The sequence below is a fragment of the Rhopilema esculentum genome, chromosome 9 (assembly GCF_057945365.1).
Source record: "Rhopilema esculentum isolate cy_ngs chromosome 9, ASM5794536v1, whole genome shotgun sequence".
NCBI classification, from domain to species: Eukaryota; Metazoa; Cnidaria; class Scyphozoa; order Rhizostomeae; family Rhizostomatidae; genus Rhopilema; species Rhopilema esculentum.
This window is the reverse complement of record NC_142823.1, coordinates 11,988,160-12,012,352: the sequence shown is the minus strand read 5'-3', so window position 1 is coordinate 12,012,352 and position 24,193 is coordinate 11,988,160. Positions and strand designations below refer to the sequence as shown.

General features: G+C 36.9%; 1 protein-coding gene across 2 annotated transcripts; it reads right to left on the bottom strand.

Moving 5' to 3' along the window:
• Window positions 1-6,415: 6,415 nt before the first annotated feature.
• LOC135693326 (uncharacterized) lies at window positions 6,416-23,651 on the bottom strand. Of its 2 annotated transcripts, none has more exons than XM_089110307.1 (2): window positions 11,127-23,651; window positions 6,416-10,271 (listed from the first exon to the last, which is right to left on the bottom strand). In XM_089110307.1, the coding sequence occupies exon 1, from the start codon at window positions 22,209-22,211 to the stop codon at window positions 21,243-21,245; it is 969 nt and encodes a 322-aa protein (XP_088966433.1). In that variant the 5' UTR covers window positions 22,212-23,651; the 3' UTR covers window positions 6,416-10,271; window positions 11,127-21,242. The 2 variants fall into 2 exon arrangements, with proteins under 2 accessions (XP_088966433.1, XP_088966432.1); XM_089110306.1 differs by having other exon boundaries at window positions 6,416-11,277; window positions 11,607-23,651.
• Between the last annotated feature and the right edge of the window lie 542 nt (window positions 23,652-24,193).

Sequence of the window (24,193 nt, the reverse complement as noted above, 5' to 3'; positions counted from 1 at the left end):
AATGTAGCATTTAATTCTAGGTCAAGCCACAATTCGACCAGACTATAAGGAATGAATTAGCATGTTCATTGCCAAAATTGTTTTGATACCTAATTGGTCGTGGATCCCAGTCATACAAATTGGGTTTTGAAGCCTTCTTTGACTCATAAGTGGCACAATGCACCACAGTTGGGTTTTTAGCTCGTTTCTTGCCATTGGCATGGCTTTGAAGTGGAAGGAGCTTTGACCTTGGTGCCATTAACTTCAATAAATTGAACTATTTTCAACAAAAGGGCAGAAACATAGCCGCATCTACTGAATGCTGAAGCCTTACAGGTACATGAGGCCTGCTGAACTGAACCACGGTTATGACTTAGGACAATAACAACTGCAAGTGGTAACTCGTTTTTCATTGAATGATGCACATGAGCTTTCCAGAAATAATAATTGTCATCTGTATAATCAACATAACACTCACAAAGCCACTTTCATTAGATTCATGCCTTTACGAAGTGGTCTTGCAGTTATAGTGTAGCCGGAAGTGTCTGAAAAGTTTCTGTCATCATCTTCCGTCTCACTTGAGGTATTCTCCCTTAGGCCGAACTGCGAAACTGACTCAATAAGATACTGATATACATTGCCATAGAATATCGGCAGTTGGAAAGTTCCCCAATCCTCCACAGGAATATCTATGTTTCTGGGTTGCATCGATGATTGTGTTTGTCTTTCTTGCCCTTTCTTTTCGTACCACTTTCCATGATCAATCTTCGGATCAATACCTTTCTTGAATGCTGTTTTCTTCCAGATTTCTTCTCGCCGTGGCATTCTAACCAGCGTTTGAGTTCAAGAACAGAATATTCTGCAGGATCTCTGTTGAAATGTGCACCTGGAATATCCAGCTCTGAAAGCACAAGTTCTTCCATTTTAAAAGGCTGATCACCTACGGCAGCAGTTGCACGACTCCTTACCCTTTTTTAATGAGCTTGATTTTTTGAATAAAAGGAATTTTGTAACCGCGATCCAAGGATAAACAACATGGGTCGCGCACAGATCTTACAGCAAGTACATGGGGTTCAAACATTTTTGTCTGCAAACCTATCCCATCATGCAAAGCGTCATTTTGATGTGACGTCATTTGAAAAAGAGTGCTATTAACAGGGCACAATCTTTTCTATCAAGTTTACTGTCGCTTTGTTTTTCTAAGTCACTGAAAACTTCAGAAAGAAATCCAGGCTCACAGTTGACTGAGGCTGTCCATTGTTTGATTGATGGTGGGTGTGGCATTTTGAAAATTTTTCTTAAGAAGCTGTTAGCTTTGTGGGAGTAGAAATTTACAGTTGAAGCAAACTTTTATAATTCTTAGCGATAACACATTTGTTGAGGGGTGACTGATAAATTTCTTATTTGATTCATGAATATCTCCCTGGAAATTCCAAAAAACTTTTAGTATATCAGCTGCTGAAAATGAAAGCATGCTTCTGTTTTTCATTGTATCAATGATATCATGAAGTAAGTTGCTTTTGTTATCTCTGCATCACAGCTTTTGGTTTAGAGTTTTGATTTTACGTTTTAGCTTCTTTTTGGCGAATTTGCTCCAGCACCAGTTGCAACATAGGCAGATTTTTCTACCCTTTGTTTCTTGGCTGTGATTCCTTCAGGTGATTAGGATGTTTTCCTTTTCAATTCCTGCCTGTTTTTTGGTAGAGCACGCTGTAGGTATTTTGGAAATTCAGGGAATACTGATGGGATGGCAGTTTGTTTCAAGCAAGTCTAGGGTTCTCCTGGTGGAACTTTGTAATCAGATGGGAGAAAATGTTGGCTACAGATATAAGAATACTTTGTTGGGCTCCGTTTCCAACGCCTCACAGCAGCAATCAAAAGTTTTTGCCTCTTCTCCTTTCCAAGGAATCTACAATCCTTGACAAAAGTCCTTGGAACACCCTGTGACCAATGAAAGATTTTGAAGAAATAAAGGTTTCCGGCTGTAAGATACAGATATATCCCCCCTCCCCCCAAAAACAATGTTGGCTGAAAAGACTATTACTTACCCTAGCTGATAAACTGACATTGGACGAATTTCAAGCTTTGAAACTGTTGTTATTCAACATTGTTTCAAGGGGGAGAGGGGGATGCTACTGAATTTATGCGAAATTTTAGCTTGGTGTACCAAGACTTTTGGCAAGGATTGTCTGAGCGCTTTTTTTTAAACCGTTAGTTGCATGAAAATCAATGTTATGGGGGTAGGGGTTCTTGGTAGCGCTGATTTCATTGGCGTCGAAAAAAATTTGATATTTAAAATGGAATTGGCCTAATTTAGCTATTTTTCGAATTTTAGAGATATTATGATTATTATTCACTTGTTTACTTGAATTCTTCAAATTCTGCTCTGTTTTTTTCGAAATTAGATATTGAAAATTCACCAGACTTGCAAGGGAAAAAACAAAAGATGAAAAACAGGAAAATTAAGTATTGCAATTGCTGTTCAAAGCACATGTACGTGTGAAAATGTCTCCAAGATAGAATTTTTGGAATGTCAATGGCGGAAACCTTCCTGTTTCTCACTGTGTCGGTGTTGTATAATTAAACGATAAGCTAAGAAATAAAAACGAAATTGACTATAGTATCAAAAGCAGTTGTTGAGTTGCTCTTTAACAAACATGGTGTTTCATAGCAAAATTAGCGACAGAGAGAGAGCGTTGGCTTGCTACTTGCGAAAGGGAAGGTCTTTGTCGTTTCGAAAAATAGCGGAACATTGCAAGATTTCTGTTTCAAGTGTGGTCCGTATTTGTAAGGAGGGGCCTTCAACTAAACAAGAGAATAAGAGGACAGGTAGACCACCACTGATGAGCAAAAGAGACAAGGCAAGGTTTCTTAGGACTTTCAAGAAGATGCGAGAAACAAATGGAAACGTCAGAGTGATGGATGTAGCAAAGGAATGCCAGATCACACATGTTAGCTACAGGACTTTGGTAAGAGCTCTGCATGATGCTGGATATAGGTTTCTGAATCCTAGAAAGAAGGGTATACTGTCAGCTAAGGATAGGAGGAAGAGAGTATCATATGCCAGGGATGCTTTAAAGAAACATGACAGAAATTTTTGGACGGACGATGTTTTGATGTATCTGGACGGAGTTTCATTCCATCACAAACAAAATCCGTATAACGACGCTTTGTGCCCAAGGGGACGAGTGTGGAGAACAAAAAAAGAGGGCCTTGTGTTTACAAGTAAAGGATCGAAGAACTTGCCTGGAGGGCGTACACTACATTTGTTGGTTGGTGTTTCCTATTCGGCAGGGGTTGTTGTTGCGGAGGAGTACGAGAAGATGAACGCCCGGTGGTTCGCAAAATTTGTGCATGAGACATTGGACAGCACTCTCAGAGAATGTGCAGCGATGAAAAAGAAGGAAAAACTGTTATTCGTTATGGACAATGACCCCAGTCAAAGGAGCAAATTGGCAAGCGATGCTTTAGAAGAAGTGGGTGCTGAACTTGTTGAGATACCAGCAAGATCACCGGACTTGAATCCTATTGAAAATTTATTTAATATTATAAAATGTAATTTGCGACAGGAGGCGTTGAGAGGAAAAATCGTGAAAGAGGACTTTCAGACTTTTAAAGGAAGAGTTTTGCAGGCATTTAGTGACTTTGATGTAACTGTTATAGATAGAACTATTCGAAGCATGCATGATCGTTTGAGCACTCTAGCCATAAATGATGGATATAGAACTAAATACTAATTCAAAAAAACTTAAAAGTGTTTTTTTGTATGAAAGTTTCTAACTTATGTATCATAAAATTTGAACTGCAGCTTTGAAATTGCTTTTGTTCTCTATGGATTTGTTTCTCTGTAGTGTTTGGCAGCTCCTCCGTAAGCTGCGTGTTTGAAGATTATTTTAAAATACTCATACTAGCAGTTCATCTGAATTTATTGCTTATTGTTTATCAGCAAAAATTTTCAAAAAGCCCTTTATAACTGACTAATTAGTATTGTTGTTCAAAGTTCTGGATAACGTCCATTGCTTACGTAATAAAAAGTGATAGAGTTGAATTGGATTGGAAAAATGCTCTTGGCCACGGTTTACCATCACGGTTTACCATTTTAAAAAAGCTTATAAAAAATAACAGGTTGCAGGTATATTTCGGTAGTTTCCGCAAAGGAGGTACATTACAACGTACCACAAGGCTGATAAGTTTCTACGAAACTGGATTGATAAATTTTGAGATTTAGCCAAAAATGTTCACGGTTTACCATTTTTGAAAAAAATGAATCTTAACTGTTCCTGTTCTTAGATGGAAAATGGTAAACCGTGGTGATTTCTTTCAATTACACTCGAATAGGCAAACGCGAGAATCGTTTTTTTTTGTCTTTAGAATGTACATCATAGTGTACCACTTTTTTCGGGGAATTATTTTAAAACTGTCATATAAACAAGAAATTCAAGGGGGAAATGCAATGGTAAACCGTTGTCGTTTGGCTGCCCGAGTACCATTCCGCTTTGTACGGGGCAGCTTCTCTAGGAAGGAGCGTCTGGAAATCATTGTTATTCCAAGAGCATTTTTGCAAAACAATGGCCACATGGGGAGACTGTCTTCTGCTCTTCCAAAGAAAACTGATGCCTGAACGTAAATATGCGCCAGCGAACAGACATCATTTCTGTTTCACGATCATCCATTACCGAGCCTTTGATAAAGGAGATGGGGGCCTTGGCAGTAGCAAACACTGGAGTGTCCCTCGTGAACTCGATGTCCTTGCTGTAGTTGGTTTTGGGTGCAGCAAAATGTACCACATGGCCTTCAAGCAACAGCAGCATGTCAGCCCAAGGAAGTATAACGGGAGACCAACGAAAATCGTTGAGGAATATAACCTCCTTGTTCTCAACTCCAAGCCATGCATACGAGCAAGTAGCTGGGGACAGAAAGCTATCGTACACCACTCTAAGGGGGTCTAAGATGAAAGTCTTGCCACAGTTGGCGGGGCCAGTAATGTAAATATTACGGCCCTTGCCACGACCCATAACAAGCAGTTTGACAATGGCATTTGCAAACACAGACCTATCGATGCAATTTTTGTCAAGGATTTGGAGAGCACACTCGAGCCACTGGCCTTCACAGGTGCACCCAACGCTAAGCTGCTCCTTAAGGATGTCTATTCTAGACATAGAAGCCCTTTCTTGCTTCTCCTTGGCAGTCTCCAACTCCCATACGGTGTCCAGAAGATCATTCAGCTTTTTATCGCCTCTGTTCAGGACAAACTCGTACAACCTTCTGTCACCCTTTTCAAAACTGGACTTAGCCCGAACAAGAACATCTAAACGCGATCGCAGCTTATTTTCAACTATAATATTGGCGACATCAAAGTTTGAAAGACGCTTTGACTTCAGCTTCTTTTCCTTTGAAGGGTTTTTTGCAGCTTTTTTCCTTGTTGCCTTGCTCGTTTTTGGAGAAGAAACAGTTTCAGGGTGATTGCTGCTGGTAATGAAACTACTATCCTCCTTGACAACATAATTGAATGCTGTATGATAGCCTGTGTGACCAGAAAAATTAATGACAATACCATACTTTTGTTGGACATAATTTTTCACTTTTAGCCATCTCTGTAATTTGTCCAACAAAATGCACATGTGGAAATGGTAGCCGTTTACTTTGTGCTGCTCCATGCAACATGCCCATTGGGAAATTTTTGCTGTCGTTACTGCCTCAAAACATTTCACGATCATATCAGAGAATTTTTCTCTATCATAAACTTCAGTGTTAGCGCTACTGTATGTTATCAGATAAACTTTTCTTACGTCTCTGCCCCCAATTTTTTGAGGATCTGCGTTGCTACTGGAGTTAGCCATTTTGACTATCTGAAGACATATGTAATCATAATTAAAGAATTTCAACTTTTACTCCCTCAACCGTCAACCAAATTGGCCTCGGTTTCAAAAAGTGACCTCCCTTCTTTAGGTAGATGCAACAAATTTTCAGAATACAAATAATTTCTAATTTTGCTTTATTTTACGTATGAAACCAATATTTTTAGAGTAGATAGACAATTATGTTATGAAGTGGACTAGATATTGAAAAAAAAACACCACCACTGAAATCAGCGGCATGGAAAACCTCAGATTGGAACTAATTGCTTGATCTCAAATGCACTGCTTCAAAAATATTTGTCAGACAATCCTTGACAAAAGTCCTTGGAACACCCTGTGACCAATGAAAGATTTTGAAGAAATAAAGGTTTCCGGCTGTAAGATACAGATATATCCCCCCTCCCCCCAAAAACAATGTTGGCTGAAAAGACTATTACTTACCCTAGCTGATAAACTGACATTGGACGAATTTCAAGCTTTGAAACTGTTGTTATTCAACATTGTTTCAAGGGGGAGAGGGGGATGCTACTGAATTTATGCGAAATTTTAGCTTGGTGTACCAAGACTTTTGGCAAGGATTGTAGCTGTGCAAGCCGTAGGTAGCAAGTACCAAATTATAAGAACTTAATTAGGGTGGCTATAAACTGAAAAATCTAAACTGAGAATACAGAAGTAAGGTTATGAAATTCAGGACTTTTGAATGTAGCCCCCCTCCAGAGGATCAGACAATGTTATATATCTAAATGTTATAAAATTGTTAACAGGGTCCCTCAATAAACTACACACTTGAAGGAAGTATTTTGCATTACTTTAATGCTTAATTTATTAATAACGTTGCTTAATGTATTTTGCATTTTATTAATAACATTGCCTGCAAAGTTGACCTTACCATTCCTGATATTCCGAGAGAGAATTCTGACCAGTTACAATGAGGTAAAATAAAGAACAGTTTCAAAGAGAATTAGGTTGGTATGGCTGCAATAATCATTTCATTAAAGATTTGGAGGATGGATTGATTTGTGCATTTGTGAAAAGGAAGATCAGTTTCAAAGTGAATTAGGTTGATTTGGCTGCAATAATTGTTTAATGGAAGGTTTAGGGGATGAATTGGTTTGTGCATTTGTGAGAAAGAAGCCATTTCTGGGTGCCAGTGATCCAAAATGAGCTAATTAGACTATATTTGTAGCTTCAAGGACACAGCCAGGCACATCAGAGGCTGGAATTGTTTTTTTTTGAGAGCTAAAGATTTAATTTTCCAACAAATCTCTAGAAAATATCAAGATTTCAACATTTTCTCTCCAATTTTGCGGTTTAGACTGGCTATAGCCCCATGTCCACCTGTGGCCACATGTACTACCCAGGGCCGACACAACCTGGGGGGGGGGGGGCAGAGGGGCCATGATCCCCCACCTTTTTGTAGATCAAATAGTTTCAAAGCTGCAGTAAAAGAGGAGAAAACCTTGGCCCCCTACTTTTGCTAGCCTTAGCCCCCCCACTTTCAAATTCGTGGAGAAGGCCCTGCTAACCCCTTCGAATTAATTCATTGCCTCCTAGAAAAATATTGCAATAGTTAAATTTCTTTTTCAGAAATGATTTCATTTTGTTTTATTAACATGGGTAAAGAAGATTTACGAAAATGCTATAAGAGAGTTGTAACTATAACCAACCAATGAAATGAGATGGAGCTAGGACTAGCTCCATCGTGGCTTGTTTCTGTTTTAGAGTTATAGCGATCTGCCTGGCTTCCATCCCTGTTTAGACACAACTTTTTCTTGTCAATTTGTGGGTTCTGACAATCAAAACAATGCACAATACAACCATTTCCAATCGAACTTCGAAATGTATACATGAAAACTTTGTTGCCATGCAAAATGAGACTCTGCGGAAATCACTTCCACACTATTGTGTTGTTCCTCTAGCGTATTCTATTCACCTCATTGAGGGGCTGAGAATGAGTGAAATTTCCCCTCCTTTCATGATGGCGCTAGTTATCATTTTGGCTAAGTAGCACAATAACAATGGCTGGCAAAGAACAGATTGCAAAGAAAAATTCAAGTTATTAATGTTAATAGAACTACTGATAGCATAAATGTTTGATTTACTTGTTACAAAATAAGCCTATTTGTAATGACATAAGATTTTACTTTCACTGACGATATATGTTAGCAGAGGTAAATACCCAAAACGAATACGTAATTACAAATAAACCATATATATTATATAGTGATATGTTTATTCAACTTTTAAAATAAATCAAAAATTCTAAATATAGCTTCATTTGCATTGGATGAATAAGATATTACATAAAAACGCTACTAAAGGACTTGTGCCACCTGATTTGGTACATAGTTTTATAAATATAAATAATAGCTATCTACAAATGTCTGCAAAATATTTTCATCAAATAGTCTCACTACTTTTTATGGACAGTTCTTAATTTAAAGTTAACTAGGGCCATAATTGGAAAGTCATAGTTTTACAAATCAAACTTGGCCAGTGCTTCTCCAAACATTCTTTGGTGATAAAAAATTTAAAATGTCATCTTCTTAGAAGTACAGGTGACACAGGCTATCTGCTTTAAAATTATCCAGACCAATTGAATTAAATATTTAATAAATGAATAGCAACGACAAACTATCTGATATAAATATTACATTTAAACGAGAAAATTTTGCAATTGAGCAAAAACAAATAATAAGCAAATGTGGGGAATTGTCTAGGCAAATTAATATGCTAAACTTAGGATGACCCTTTTGGTATTGAAAGGGCATTCAAATGCTGTAAGGATGTAATTTACCAGTGAGAGATGCAATGCGCTTCATCAACAATAACCTTGGGAATTTTTTCGCAAAAACTTTTTGATGAAATAACTTCCCTTCGATTTGAATAAAATGCTGCCTTGTGTGTTACAAACAAAACCTGTTTATAACCAGACCTTAAACGCTGCTTTATGCTAATGCTGGCCTGCAATTCACCTACAAAAGCTTCACTAATGCCAAATTTTGCGAAAATATCAGATTGCTCTAGCATAAGACAGGCTGATAAAACTAATTTTTTACTTTCGAACTCCTGTTCTGTTGCTGGATTACATAGGCCTGTCTTAAAATAAAAAAGTTTATGCAAAAACGCAAAACATAAAATCTTTCCTTTCCAGTAAGAGCGAGCACAAAAACATCCTCTCCAAACTTTTTTGTAGACTTTGCATTGATAATATTTGATATATGGTCACAGTTATCGGCCATTTCTTGACAATACTATTTGGCACGGTAAGGATGATTTTAAAAGGTTACCCTGTTATGAAAATTTTTTATAGTTTATAGTTAAACAATAGGTGCCAGTAAATCAGAATTCTGCATTTTCAAATTCTGCTCTTTGATTAGAGAACAAAAAGTTGTCCAGACCAAGTTTTTGAATAATTTAGTTTATGAGTTTCTGTTGTAGCGTCCCTTAAGTGAGGGAGTAGCGAAACAGAGGCTTACTGACTAAGTCTAGGTCATCACCACTGATCTGAAAAGAAGACTGGAAAAGAAGACGTTTTGTTTGTCTGATTTATTCTCACTATTATATCTGTATATATGATTGATGCCATTCTGTCGCACCATCAATCTTGTTGGCCTCTCAGGTTTCTCTTCAAAATGATGAAATGCATTTGCACGCTGTCCTCTCTGTAGCCTGCCACCATTTATATAGAAATAATACCCAAGCCAACAGGAAGCTCTGAGTTAATGAAAATAAGGAAAAACTTAAAGGACAAGTGACACACTTTTCACCCTATCTTTTCTTTTAATTTACTAATAGATCATCATTTAGAAGTAAGTTTTTCCTGGTTTAGAACAAAAAATTCTAATCAGGGGGCGCAGGGGGCGCGATTTTCCTTTTTATCACGTGACCCTATGACGTACATTGTGATAACTCGGAATTTTCCTGTCATTAATAGAGAGTTTACGAAACACGACGCAACAGGTCCAGACGAACTGAATTAGTCTAGAAGCGTGTTGTAAACGTTAATATTGCACTGTATACCAGTAGCAGCAATAACAAATTATCACAATCTACGTCACAGTGTCACATGATTCATTTCCCGCCATAACTTGAAAAGGGTTTTTTTAAGTAGGAAAATTAAATCAGAAAGGAAAAATATTTCAACAGCACTCTCATACAGCATTTTACTTTAAGTTAAAAGAAGAAAAAATTTGGCGCCAAAAGCGTGTCACTTGTCCTTTAAATTTTTTTTGATCCAGTTACTTGTGTGCATAATGCTTATTGAAAATTCATTCGTTTATTGGATTTTCTTGAAGAAAAATAATAGATAAACAACTTGAATTTACTTCATATTTCAGCGTGAATTCTTTAAGGGCTTCCAAGGCTTCTCTGTCCTCGTTACCAAAGGATACATTTTTTTTATACCTTATCCGTAGCACTCTACCGCAGAGTCTGCAATAGTATAACAAAATAAGATTTAAATAAGTTGGAAGTAGATAGATGAGAAACATTTGCACTTATTGATCAGTCAATTCATTCATTTATTAGAACACTTATTCATAAATAAATTTATTTGCTGATTATCCCATTCAGTCGTCTATCAATACGTTTGTTCCTTTGCCAATAAACAATTTCTCAGTGTGTTTAGTAGCTTGTTTTTCTAACTTTTTAGCTAATTCATTTATTTGTTTACGCATTTATGCATTCATCAAGTCATACATAAAATTTCCAAATTAATAGTTTTAATCATTTTTTAACTTTCACTTTCGGGCTCGTTAGAAGATATCAATATTCCAGAAGATTCTGGTATCTCAAGACCCCGTGACAACGACCCTTGGTAAAGCTTTTCGTGGTAGGCCAATAGGTGGTCAAACGGCTCTGTCAATTTGACATTGTTGATAAAATGTACTAAATTCGTTTTTTTCTCAAAAGATTTAGCATTATTTTTCTGCAAGAAAACCAATTTTAATTGGTAATAGAAACATTTAGCTAGTTTCTACTTTAAACTTGCTATAGTGAAAAAATAATCGGATTCGACAAAAACAAGGGACTTTTTTCAAGCATATTTCTAGCAACTCTCCTATAACCACCGGAGCTGGACAAGTATTTCTGATTAGTACAGGGCTTTATTCGATTTAAAAAGTAGGTTTCATGTGCGAGAAACTATTGGGTTTATGTGAAATTGAATCTTAAAAGGACGATATGCCACTAAGTAGAACCAAATGCGAATAATGCCTTTATGATGTTTTTAAACAAAAAATAACTTAGATTCCTGAAACCATTGAAATGAATTTATCGTATACATACACTGAAGTACCACATTGGGTTTGGTTACCACCAGAAATCATCAATTTGTGTTGACGTGTATTGGCACCTTGTCCAAAATGTAGAAGAACCTGCGACAGCGTTTTCCCCGTGTTCATTTTCTTACCATAGAGCATGGCAAATTTGCTTTCACCTGGAGGTAGAAATGGCATATAAAGAAATTTCGATTTAGTGATTGGAGAAAATCATCAAAACGAGATGTCAGTTTAGCAAAAATTTGAAAAAAACCGAGTTGAAATTTTTAAATACAACAGGCCAGCTTCCCAAATTTTTGTCGCTCTACTACGCCTGTGCATTCATGGCTAATATTATCTATAAACCTGCTTGTATGATATTGAAAGGAACCCATATACAGTAGGAAAGTTGCTTTCCAGATTAATATGATATCAATTATCATTAATATCATTAATATTTGTACATTTTTCTGCTAAAGTTATGGAAACATATGAACTGGTAGAATACCATTTTCATCATTGACTGCTCGTTTGCTTTAGAGGAGCTCAAACTTTCTTGAAACCTTTTGGAGAGAAGAGCAAGATGAAATAAATTGGTATTTACAACATCAGTTAGTCACATCGTTGGCAGTTTTAACACAGTAGTCTCTCTAAGGTTTTTTTTATAGCTATGAACATCAAATGAACCAGTTAGTTATAGATACATAGAAACTTGTAAACATTAATACAGACCAATAGCAAAAGATTTTGCAGGTAAGCAAAGACGAAGATAATTAATGTTGAAAAGCTTACTGCAACCCAGACAAAGAATTGTTTCCTTGGTTCCCGAACAATGCACCATTTATGTTTATAATATTTTTCACGACAAATAAAGTCTCTGTGGTTCGTCCTTTTCGAAGCAAAAAGCGCTCTGAATTTTCGTTCCCTGTCCTGAAAAGCTCCTCACTCGTCTCCATTCGATAACCTGATATCATCATAGATTTCCTCGCAATCAAAATTTGAGTCGAACTTGGTTCCAACAAAAAAAATCTTTCCTTCTCTTATGGCTGATTTAATTGCTCTTTTTAGCTTGACAATCATGAATATTAACTTGATGTAGTGAATAACAGCATTAACGATGGCAGTTACGACGGATTACGTGGAATTTTTAAACTTCAGACAGACGCACCATTAGGCCCGACTGCCCTCCATCGTCACCAAAAAAAAATGTGGGGCATACCCATGCATTTAGACAAAAGACCAAGCAACATAACATAAAGCCTGATGTGCTGATAATTGACAAAGAAGGAAAAAAGATCAGTTTGATAGAGGGGAATATATTTGCACCTGGATCTATTGCCAAGAGAGAGAAAGAAAACCAGACAGGTACTCTGAAATGAGAAAGTCTCTGGAAGGGTTAAATCGTGGATACGAAATAGATCAAATCAATGTTGTATTTGACTTTCAAGGCTGTTACAGCAAGCAATTGGAGTGTCAAATCAAGTGAAATCAGGTGAGTGTCAAATGACTATGTGAAGGAGAAAAGGAGGCAAAATTAGTAATCGAACAATGTCAAAAATGGGTACTCAGCCAAACTGCAAGATTGTTAGAACTTTTTACGAAAGAAAATAGAACAACAAAAATAGTCTGCCTAGGCATTAGCCAGCAGTATAGTGGACTCAAGAAAAAGCAACAGAAACAATTTTGACAATATAACAACAGATGTTAACAGATGCACATAACATGGCTATTCTCTGTTAAATAATAAGTAAAATATAGCCCTTAGTTTAAGAAATATTGTCCTGAAAAGATGTTAAAAGAAGTTTCAATTAAAAAAAGTTTCAATTATTTGAGAAGTGTCATAACATATGTGAAGGATTAACATGATGGCAGTGAAGATCAATCCAGTATGTCTCCACTTGTCCCAGATTGGTGCAAATGTGGTGTTTGCATCAACCTGGAAAATGATGATGAGCAAGTATGCTGCAATCGTCAAGTATGCATCACTTCATAGGCAATGCTCAGGAAGAATTTTCTTTACATGGATACCCTCAATGTCGCAATAACAAAGCAAGCTAACTTTTATTCAGAAGATATTCGCTTTGAAGCAAATGTCTTTTTCAGGTTGGCATACAGACAATGCAGTTTATGGAGATATGGGAAACAAGAAAAAGGAAAAAAAGACCTGACCCTCATGTGTAGTTATGATAAGAAATACATACCCCTCACCAGATGATAAATATTTGGGGTTCAAATATCATTAACCAAAATTAACCGAAAAGGGCATTTCAAATTATTTTGTAATACTGCTTTGAACTTTGCCTTGCAACTCACATCATGCTTTGCAGTGACAGCACTGACATGCCTTACTTGTGTTGCTCAGCATTTTAGTTCAACAGTTACGACCAACAAAGCTATACAGGATATATATTTTGAAGCTCATTTTGCTTGTTTTTCTACATTCACGTTTTCTAATATTTTCTTGGCATTATAGCTTTTAAACCGAATAACCTTGCAGATTTTAAATAGACCTTCGCATATCATTAATTTGTCCCTTGAGCCATACCATTATGTTGCACAAAGGCAAAATCGATTGATGGAACTCCTTTTGCAAATTCTTTCGCTTCGTTCAGGATGGATTATCTCCTTTTGCTCAAGTCCAATCGTACCTGGATGTCATTTTTTGCCTTGCCTCTGTTGCGATAAAGCATTGTTCGTTGCCTGAATGCCTGAAAAAAAAACAGGAAGCCCTGAAAACTTGCCCAAGGAAGCACACAACCTAGACGAAGCTGAATACGCTGAGTTTGAAGAAGAGGAAGACAACAAGGAAGCACCAAGACAAGATTGGCAAGAATTTGCCTCAAAAAAGGGAAGAGAAAAAGAGGGCGCAAAGCAACTTGGCCGGAACACATTGTAAACAAAGTTGTTGGTATAATATGCGAAAATAAAAGCTACAGGAGAAAGCTTGTTTTCACAAACAATAAAGCCTCTAAAAATTTGGAAATCTATCAGAGGATCGGAATCTATCAAAAGAGGTTCAATGCTCCACAAACGTTGAACTCTCGGGAGACACTTGCATGATCTACTAATGATCATTGGTCTATTTATTCCCCTGTTTTGGAAACAGGGCATCAACACATGCTGAAAAGAGAGTCTTACTGTTCGCCTCCATGCTTTCAGTGTCTCCAATACCAGTCTTTGTTGCGCTTTCTTGCGTGGAATACCTTCTTTTCGACGAATATCAAATCGATTAATCAAGAAATGTATCACCTTTGCCTATGTGGGGTCCATTTTACCACGAAAACAAATTTGCCACTAAAGATACGCTTTTGCTGTCTAAATTCAATTCAATTCGTTTCGCTGTCTAAAACCAAACACCAAATTGAAGCGCTCTACGGGTGCTTTTTGAGCGCATCTAATTGAATTCGCTGCGTCCATCATGTGTTGTCTAAACTGTCGTGCTGTCGACAAGTGCTATTAAAATCTCAAAGATGCTTTTAATAATAAGAGGAATATTTATACAGGGTAAAACCTTGTCAATACTAAGAGTATTATCAATAAGAATATTATCAATAAGGGCCCTGTTTGAAAGAAAAAATGTAACTCATCAGAAGTAAAAGTAAAAGCCTTGAAATGCCTTTTAATATTTCTTCTTAAAAAAATCCTAAAAAATCGTAATTATGAAAAAAACGACTATAATCCTTTCAATAATGTCTACTATAATCTTTTTTAAGCATAATTTTGTTTAAAACGTGTATTGTGTTTAAAATTTTTAAGCATAGTCCAGTCATCGTTGATGGTTTTGGTGGTTGTTACTTATTCAAAATGTTTGATGTTAGCACCCAACATATGTCATCACACCTTGGCCACATAAATGATACAATGGCAAATGTGGATGCAAAAATTTTAAAGCAACATCTTTGTTTTCACTACTGACTTCAATAGTCACTCCAACCCAGCAATCTGTATCATACCTGCACACAAAATAATCCCTGATTTCAATATCATCAACAGGTTCAACAACAGCTAGATCTGAATCAAACTTAACATCAAACTCAGGTATATCTGATATTGTTTTGCCTCCAATCGATGTTTTGCCTCCAATCGATGTTTTGCCTCCAATCAATGTTTTGCATTGCGGTACAAATTGATAGAGCCCCCTAGTTCCTGGGATCGTTTTTGCAGCTGTTAGGCGTTTCTCGAGATTTTTTTGTCAAGTTGTTGTCCTCCTTTGTAATGCAATAGAAGTTGATACCTTTGACTTCTGTTCTACAAAATTCAAATAGTGCCTCAACAAAAATTATTTGCTTGGTGATTAGTTGTTGCAGGCTGACTTGAATAGCTTAACCGTACCTCCTATCCCATCACATGGGGATTTCTCACGGCTGATGGTGAAGAAATTCCACTCACAATTCATTGCAAAGTCTTCCTTATGGTGGCACAAGCTTAAAAAATTCTTGCATTTAATTTACTGGCCTGCACAACCATCAGAAAAGTAATGGACAACCTTTATGTCCGTGGATATCATTTCCCTGATATGATGTGCAGTGCCTTTGTGGCATCATGTTCCAGTATAGACAAGATGCACATCATGTTCCAGGTCATCCAATAGAAATCATAGTGATGTTGATCCAATGACCCCATCAATGCCTTTGTGGTAAATGACTACTGGATGTAATGTGCAATGCTTCTGGTTCCATATATAACCCATATAAATCAGGTCATGATACTGGTGTCCTAAATTTGCAGCATCAAGAAGAAGCTTCAGATTTTGATGAAAAGTACAGACACAGAATATGTCCCCTACGGACCAACTGGGATGCACCATTTGGGCCTCAAGCTTGGAAACTTTGAAAACCCAATGCAGGAAGCCTTGATTATTAGCCTTGAACAGAGAATATAGCTCTTTTGTGTTGCATAAAAGAAGTCGCTTTTGCACGTCTTTTTTGTCCAAGGCTCACAAAATTTTCTTTCCTGGAAGCTGCCTGCTGTTTCCATCACTGCAATATAAAGATTAAACAGCATTTATTCCTCTTCTCTTTTTTGTCTTTCCTTTCTGACCATGCAAACAGGTACTTGAAATACATTTGAAGCCTACGACCAAGAATTAGGAATCAGTGTTGGAATTTCGATTTTCTCCCTTCGACTTAAAACCTCCAATTTCTCTCTCTTCAGACTGACTAGATAGTCAAAGGCATTGGCTTTCTGGATAAATTCCCCCATCTGCTCTCTCTCTCTTTATCTGACTCCTCTAAATCATCTGGTTCCACATTTAGTATTGCTGCAACCTTTTTGAAGCAGCTTCCTTTCTCTGTCACAACTGTGTTTCTTTCCTTGCTTTAGTTTTGATGATTTTGGCAGAGAATGCACTTTCATCCGTGAAACATCAAGAGTAGTCAGCTTTTCATGCAAAATCTTCCTCTCGTTTTCAAAAGATGTGTCTTTTCTAACTTTTCAATTGACTCATTGTCATCTGCCATTGATGAATGCCGCTTTTCTTCTGCTTTCAGTTTCAGGTCATTAATTTCCTTTAAACAAGAGGGACATAGTTTGTCTTCAGGAACAATCACAAAACTGATTCTGCCCATGTACTGTGCCAGTGCAAACTTAATCTCTCTCATTTCACCTAAGGATAAAAAATGCATTCTGAAATAAATATACAAGCTTTAGTTTTGAAAACTAGTTTCAATTTATAATTTAGAAACAATTATTAGCCTGATCCAGTCAATCAAACGAAAATCTTCATAAAAACTACGCTACATTTGTGACTCTTAAAAAATATTTTTTTGACATTTTAACAGTATTTTAATTAAGAAAGTTTTTTTTCAGCAGTATCTTTTATGAAAACTATTAAATTGAATATGAATTTGAAATATTTCTACACAACTTGTCACAGCTTTTCTTTGTTTTATGAATGGGTCAGAGCAAGGAGTAAAATTCATTTGGAATCTTGTAGTCAACATATATTCATGACGGTAGCATATTTTTGTGTTAACATTCAATATGCACAATTCAGACCTTCAAAATATCAGTCTCTGACATTTTTCGGCAGAAATTCAATGGTTTTAAGACCAGTTGTTCTATTGTAGGTTAACGAATGACAGGCATCTCCCAATAAGTTTCCAATTAAACAAGAGTTATCAGTATCAGTTGCCATAAAGAGCAGTGGTCTAACCGAGCAGTAATAAATTGCAAAATAACCAACATTCCTCTCATTGGGATTTTTAGCTTGTTTTCTTCACAATGATGGTTTTCATGTAATTCATGTGTCTTTGGAACTATTTTAAATGCTTCTGAAATCTTTATTTACAAAATTCAAGGAGGTGAAATTATTAAAATATATGCCTTGCAAATATTATCACTTTCACTTTGTAGTTGCAGGATCTTTAAAAAATTTTTTTGAGTTGCAGACAATGTAGTTTGACACATATTAGAAAGGTGTGAAAATTTCATCATAGATCTTAAGAGGATTATCAAGGAGCAGCAATAGCTTTCTTACCAATGCAGTCTCTAAAAAATTTCACTTGAATTGAATCCAATAGCAGGCAAATGGCAGGATTGAAAAATAAAAGAATTTCCTAAAATTCTAGACAGTTTTATAGCCAATAAAATTCCTTGAGTTGAGTTTGAAAGAGCAAATTAGAAAAGTCAAAAAGAACAAAGAGAAAATGTCACCAAATCAAGGGCAAAAATGTTTTCACTACACCTGACTGAGTTATATTAAAAACAATTAGACTATTTTACTATATAGCAATTATATTAAAAGCAATTATATTATACTATTTTTAAAATGCAGTTTAAAGCGAAGATTTTGCTGTAATTGTATTCCCATTTGATTGTGAAGTCGTTTTTTATGCTTTTTCAAACTGATATGACCTTAAAGAGACATCAACACAAAAAAATGCCATTGCCAAAAAACATTTTTATTTTATTAATTTATGTTATTGTAACACCCGGAAAAGTGCCTATGCCATACTATTCCAAATCATGATTCCAATTGCAAACCTTTTCATCTTGCAGGAGAAGCAATAAGTCAAGAATATTTTTAATCTGATCTTGACTGTGATTATTTTTTTACAAATGCAAGTGTATCAAACTTTTTATCACAGATCCAAAAACATGTTTATATAAGGGTCGTTTCTTCTAACTTTATTTCAGAAAATGGTTTAGTCTTGTTCAGCTTACAGTTGTACAAAGTGTGCTTCTAAAGATTCACGTGTCTCTTTCCATCGATTTCCTTTTAATGACAAAGAGCTTTGCAGAAAATGGGTTTCTGCAATGAGACGTGTTGACTTCCAGCCCACCTCAAGCAGCACTCTTTGCAGGGAACACATTCTTCCAAAAGATGATGTTGACCAAACAGCAAAGAAGCAAAAACTTGAGGAAATTGCAGTGTCATCTCTATTTTCTTTTCCAAAACACTTAAATCAATTGAAGCATAAAAGAAAGTCATCTTTGAGGCGCAAAGCTGACATAAATGAAGAGCTAACAACCCCTCCAAAGAAAACAAGAATTGATTCTCTCAAGAAAGTTTCCCAAAGAAAGAAAAAAGTGTGGAGAAGGATCATAACTTTGAGACAAAAAGTCAGAAATAAATTTCTTGAAAGCTGCGTTTGATGATCTTGAAAAAGAAAAGCTATTGGCTTCTGATGCTGATAATAATATTAAAGGCAAAATTTTTTTGGATTGAAAAGTGAATTGTTTCAGTCAAAGCTAAGTAACCAGAGCTGTGTCTCTAAAGGGCATCGCTATTCTGATGAAATGAAAAAGTTTGCTCTTACCCTTCACTTTTACTCCCCACGTGCCTATGACTATATGCGTAACCTGTTTTAATTACCATGCCCAAGTTCATTGTCTCATTGGACATCAAGTGTAAATTGTGAGCCAGGATTCTTCTAAAATGTCTTTGAATATTTGCAAGAAAAAGCCAAGGGTGATGATTCATATAGAGACTGTGCCTCGATATTTTGATGCTATGTATATCAAATCTGGTGTTATTTATAACAAGAGTACTGGAAATTATGAAGGTTTTGCAGATTTTGGTCCAGATATCCTTGCTTTTGATACAGATGATGTTGCCAAAGATGCTCTTATATTCATGCTAGTTGGTTTGAAAGGCCATTGAAAATGTCCAATTGGATATGTTTTATACAATGGAATCAATGCAACAAATTTAAGTTGTCTTGTTAATAAAGCATTGGAGTTATCGTCTTTGTATTGCCTTAACATTCACACAGTCACATGTGATGGCATTGCCACAAACTTTGATGCAATGAGAAATTTAGGCTGCTCATTTGGAACAAAGTTGGATGATATGGATGGATCCTTTTCTTGTGATTTCTTTGACCATAAGTTGTTTTTTGTTGCTGATGCGTGTCATATGCTGAAGCTTGCACGCAATGCCCTGGCAGATGTTAAAGTTTTTGTTCAATATGAGGGAAGGCAGATTAAGTGGGACTATATTAAATCATTACACAAAATACAAGAAGAAGAATGCTTCAAATCATTGCACAAAATAAACTTGCAAAAAATCACATAGAATTTCAAAGGCATAAGATGAATGTTATGGTTGCTGCCCAGACATTAAGTTCCTCGGTTGCAGATGCTTTAGAATACATAATGTTTGCTGGCCATTCTGATTTTGCAAATGCAGATGGTACAATATATTTCATAAGAACACTGGACAGGCTTTTTGATCTTATGAACGCCAGAAGTCTACATGATCTTATGAACGCTACAAAAGACCGCATTTTCTCCATGGCATGAAAATGTGGCAAACAGTTATTGAAAATTCAATAAATTATCTTCTGCAACTTTAAGTTTCAACCGGTGAACGTCTTTTAATGCACAGGAGAAAGGTATTTGTCCTAGGAATGATGGTAACTGCAAAAAGCATTTGCCAATTTTCTGAACTTCTTCTCACATGATCTGAAAATCCATTCAAGTACATTTGAACATACATCTTGAGCTTCTGTTTGCATGCATTCGTGGAAAAAATGGATTTAAAAGCAACCCAGATATTGTACAATTTAAGTCAAGCCTTATAAGAATTTTACTGAGAAATTCCATCATTGCTTCAAATAATGCCAACTGCCTTGCGTTTGAAAGGGGTTCAGCTGGCTCTATCTTCTCATTGAAGTAGAATAAGAGAACTTCACCCCTAAATGAAAGAGCAGAGCTAACAGATGACGATTAGCACCATGTAAATGATCTCTGTCAAAAGCTAGATTTTTGTCACATGGCTGACTATTAAGATTTCATTCTTGGATACATCGCTGGGTTTACAGTGAAAAACATTGTGAACAAAATTAGCTGCCCTGAATATGAAAGAGCTCTCTAATTGATATGAATGAAAATGATCACAGCTATTCACATTTCTCTGGGCTGTTCTTCCTTTCAATGATAAATGTCAAGAATCGGGGTGGCCTCATACTTCCATCCAAGGGTGTCCATGATTGTGTTGCAGAATTTAGAGTGGCAGTAAGTGGCACAGATTTAAAAAAGGAAAAAATTACCTCAAGAAAAAATATAAAAGAAATGTCAATAAATATCCTCAATCAACATCTGGCTGGGAAAGATATGTTCCCTTTGCTGAAGGAGCACGATATGGGATATGGATTGAATCCAGAAGACCCCCATTCATCCCAAATAAAAAAAAAGATAACAGAAAAATATCTAACCATGAGGCTGCTCCCATACGGAAAACATTATAGCAAGAATGTCATCCATAAAGACAAGATAGGTGTCAGGCAACAGGCTACAAAATGTAATCTTTTTCAAGGAATATAAATGTACACTCACCCAAATATACATTTAGAATGAAAATCTCTTAGAGAAACTCTGCAAAATCTACGTGCAAGGATAAGCTTAACAAGATTGGAATGTTTTTGCGAAAGGATACAGACAAATTTTCAGTCAATTGTAAATATTTCTAAATGACTCATTAAGTTGTTTTAATCATGCAAAATATGTGTTAAAACTGGAAAACCGATCTGTGCGACTTTCAAACCAGCTCTTTCATTTATATAGTTTCACTTTCACACTACAACTATTTATCAAGTTGTCATAATGATGTTAGAACACTAGTTTGAAAATTTAATAATCAGTGGATGCCGTACCTTAGGTGTAACTGTGCCTCTTGTGTAATATTTACATATTGTGAAAGTTAAGGGCGCATGATGCTTTGAGAAGCGGCTTTGTGTTGATGGCCTACTTTATAGTGTACCAATCGATCCTTGAGGTTAGGCCTTCTGGTGAGGGCTAGAACCGGTCTGGTGTCATTCCATATTTGTTTAAGATAAGCATCAGCTGAGATCAAGTGCCAATGTTTAGTAAGGACGGAACCTATATTTATAGTTTTTATGTCGAATGGGACAACAAAAGGTAGGACTTGTGGTTTTTGTGGAGGGCGCTCGAAGTTGAGGTGCTGAAGGGTGGTTTCATTGTTGGTGGGGTTTCCTGGGAAGAGGAGCTCGTATTGGGTGACATATGTCAATTTACTAAATTCGGTGATGATATCCTGAGATTCATAACCTCTTATGATTAGGTTTTTTTTGAAGTGTTTTGAGGTGTTGTGGAGTTCATTGTTGTCTGTGATCAAACGTCTGAAGCTGAGTGCTTGGCTGTAAATAACACTTTTTTTACACGAAGGTGGGTGGAAAGATTTAGCATGTAAAAGGGTGCATATATCAGTGGGCTTCACGAATAGGGTGCTTTCCAGGAGACCACTGTTATTACTAAGATAAATTGTGGTGTCAAGGAAATTTATTTTTGCTCTAGATTGTTGTGCTTCAAATTTGATCGTGTTGTGCACATTGTTGGTATGAGCAAGGAATTCAGTGAGGGAAGCTTCATCATATTGCCATATCATGAATATATCATCGATAAATCGTTTCCAGAGTAGAGGTTTCTTCCCCTTGGGGGCTGTGGAGAGGATATTTTGTTCAATAACAGACATAAAAATGTTTGCAAAGTTTGGGGCAAAAGGGGTACCCATGGCAGTGCCATGTGTCTGTAGATATGGCTGTCCATTAAAGGAGATATAATTTCCTTTTAATATAAACTCAAACATTTGTTGTAGGTGTGTGGCTGGTAGAGGTAGTCCAGTGGCATAAAAATCAATTAACGCCATCATGCAGTGTAGAATACCCTCATCCTGTGGTATATTAGTATAGAGGGATTTAACATCCAGGGTACACAGGATGATACCTGGTGGAAAATTATGTCTCTCTCTAAATATAATTTGGAGAAAATGATTGGTGTCCTTGATGCATAAGGGTATAGTTTTAACAATTGGTTTTAAAAAATGGTCCAGAAATTTGGAGAGTTTCTCAGTGGGTGAGCCACACCCCGAGATTATTGGTCTGCCTGGTATGACGTCGTTAATCTTTCGTTTGTTTATTTTGGTAAAAGGTAGAATTCTGGGGTGCGGGGTTGGGGTGTCATAACATTGTTGTGTGAGAAGATTCCGACCTAGTAGGTGTGTTAAGAACGTTGTGATGTTGTGATCTGGGTGGATAGCAGCTGTATTCCATCAGATTCTTGTTTAATGTAGTGGAAGGGGTTGGACAGCTGATTGTTAGCTTCCTTAAGGTAAGCTTCTATAGACCATAAGACAATGGCTGCCCCTTTGTCCGCGGGTTTGATGGTTATGTCCTTGCGGGTGCATAAGGTTTTAATGCTCTTAGTTTCGATTGGGGTGAGGTTATGGGGTGTAGGGTTAGCAGCTGACCTTATGATCTTGTTGATGTTGACAGAGATTTTACCAAAATATTGTTGTAATTGAGGGCAGACATCATCAGGGGGGACCCAAAACGATTTCCTTCTAAAGAGTTCAGGTACCATCCTGGGGGGATGGGAGTGGAAAAAATATTGCAGTCGCGTTCGACGTATGAAGTCATCGAGTCCTTGTAAGATGAGATCATTGTCAACCGAACCGGGGGCAGGGACAAACGATAGTCCCCTGTTCAGCAGAGATATCTCAGGTGTTGAAATGTGAGCTGAGGATAGATTGACAATGTTATTGATTGGTTTAGTGTCCAGGCTGGCCTTTTTGAGCAGCTTTTTATGTGCATTTTTAGTTAGTTTATTGGTATGTTTTCTTCGCTTGGTGCCAATGGTTTTCCTGAGTATGGTGCGTTTGGATGCTGTGCTAGGATTGGCCGTGTACATATTGCAATCTAGATAGCAAAATAATGAGTACAAATAAAGCAACATCGTTTATAGGTAGACCGAGGTTGATATGGCTGATGAAAAGGAATTAAAATAAAAATATACAGCTGAGCATGTTTGTTATACCATAATTAAGCAGCAAAAAAATGTTTTATTATATTAAAGTTAAGCAGCAAAAATACAGCAAGAAAAGGGGGGGGAAGAGGAAAGAGGGAACAATGTCAAAAGGTGGAATGCTGGTGTTGCCTCCCGGGCCTTCTTCGCGGGTGCTGTGTGTGTCTCTCCTTGTTCCCAGGGGCGGACGCTGCCTGTCTCTTGGCATTGCAGTTTGCTATTCTGATTATGTCCGGATTATAATGCTCTTCCATCGCTGACCGGACTTGTGTGGCTTTGGCCTCTCTGGCCAGGTCCAGGTGGTGGGATGCCATTATGTGGCAGATGTCTCTGCGGAGGTTCGCAATGGCCTCGTTCAGCCGGGTTGTGTTTGGGTGTGACAGGGGCCTGGTAAAGTCTGATGTGAACGAGGGTTGGGTGAAGGTAGGGAAATGGCCAGACTCTGCACTCCGGGAGAAATATTCATGCTTGTTTTCATGGAATTTTTTCGAGCACAGATGTCTGGCAAGGTTGTTGACGAAGGTTTGGGGTGGGGCAGAGGGAGAGTTTCTAAGAGGGCCTGTGGTGGGTGGAGTTCTTTTAATGTCTTTTAATATCTCTTCTTAAAAAAATCCTAAAAAATCATAATTATGAAAAAAACGACTATAATCCTTTCAATAGTGTCTACTATAATCTTTTTTAATCATAATTTTGTTTAAAACGTGTATTGCCTTCCAGTCATCGTTGATGGTTTTGGTCGTTGTTACTTATTCAAAATGTTTGATGTTGGCACCCAACATATGTCATTGCACCTTGGCCACATAAGTGATACAATGGCAAATAATTTGAAAC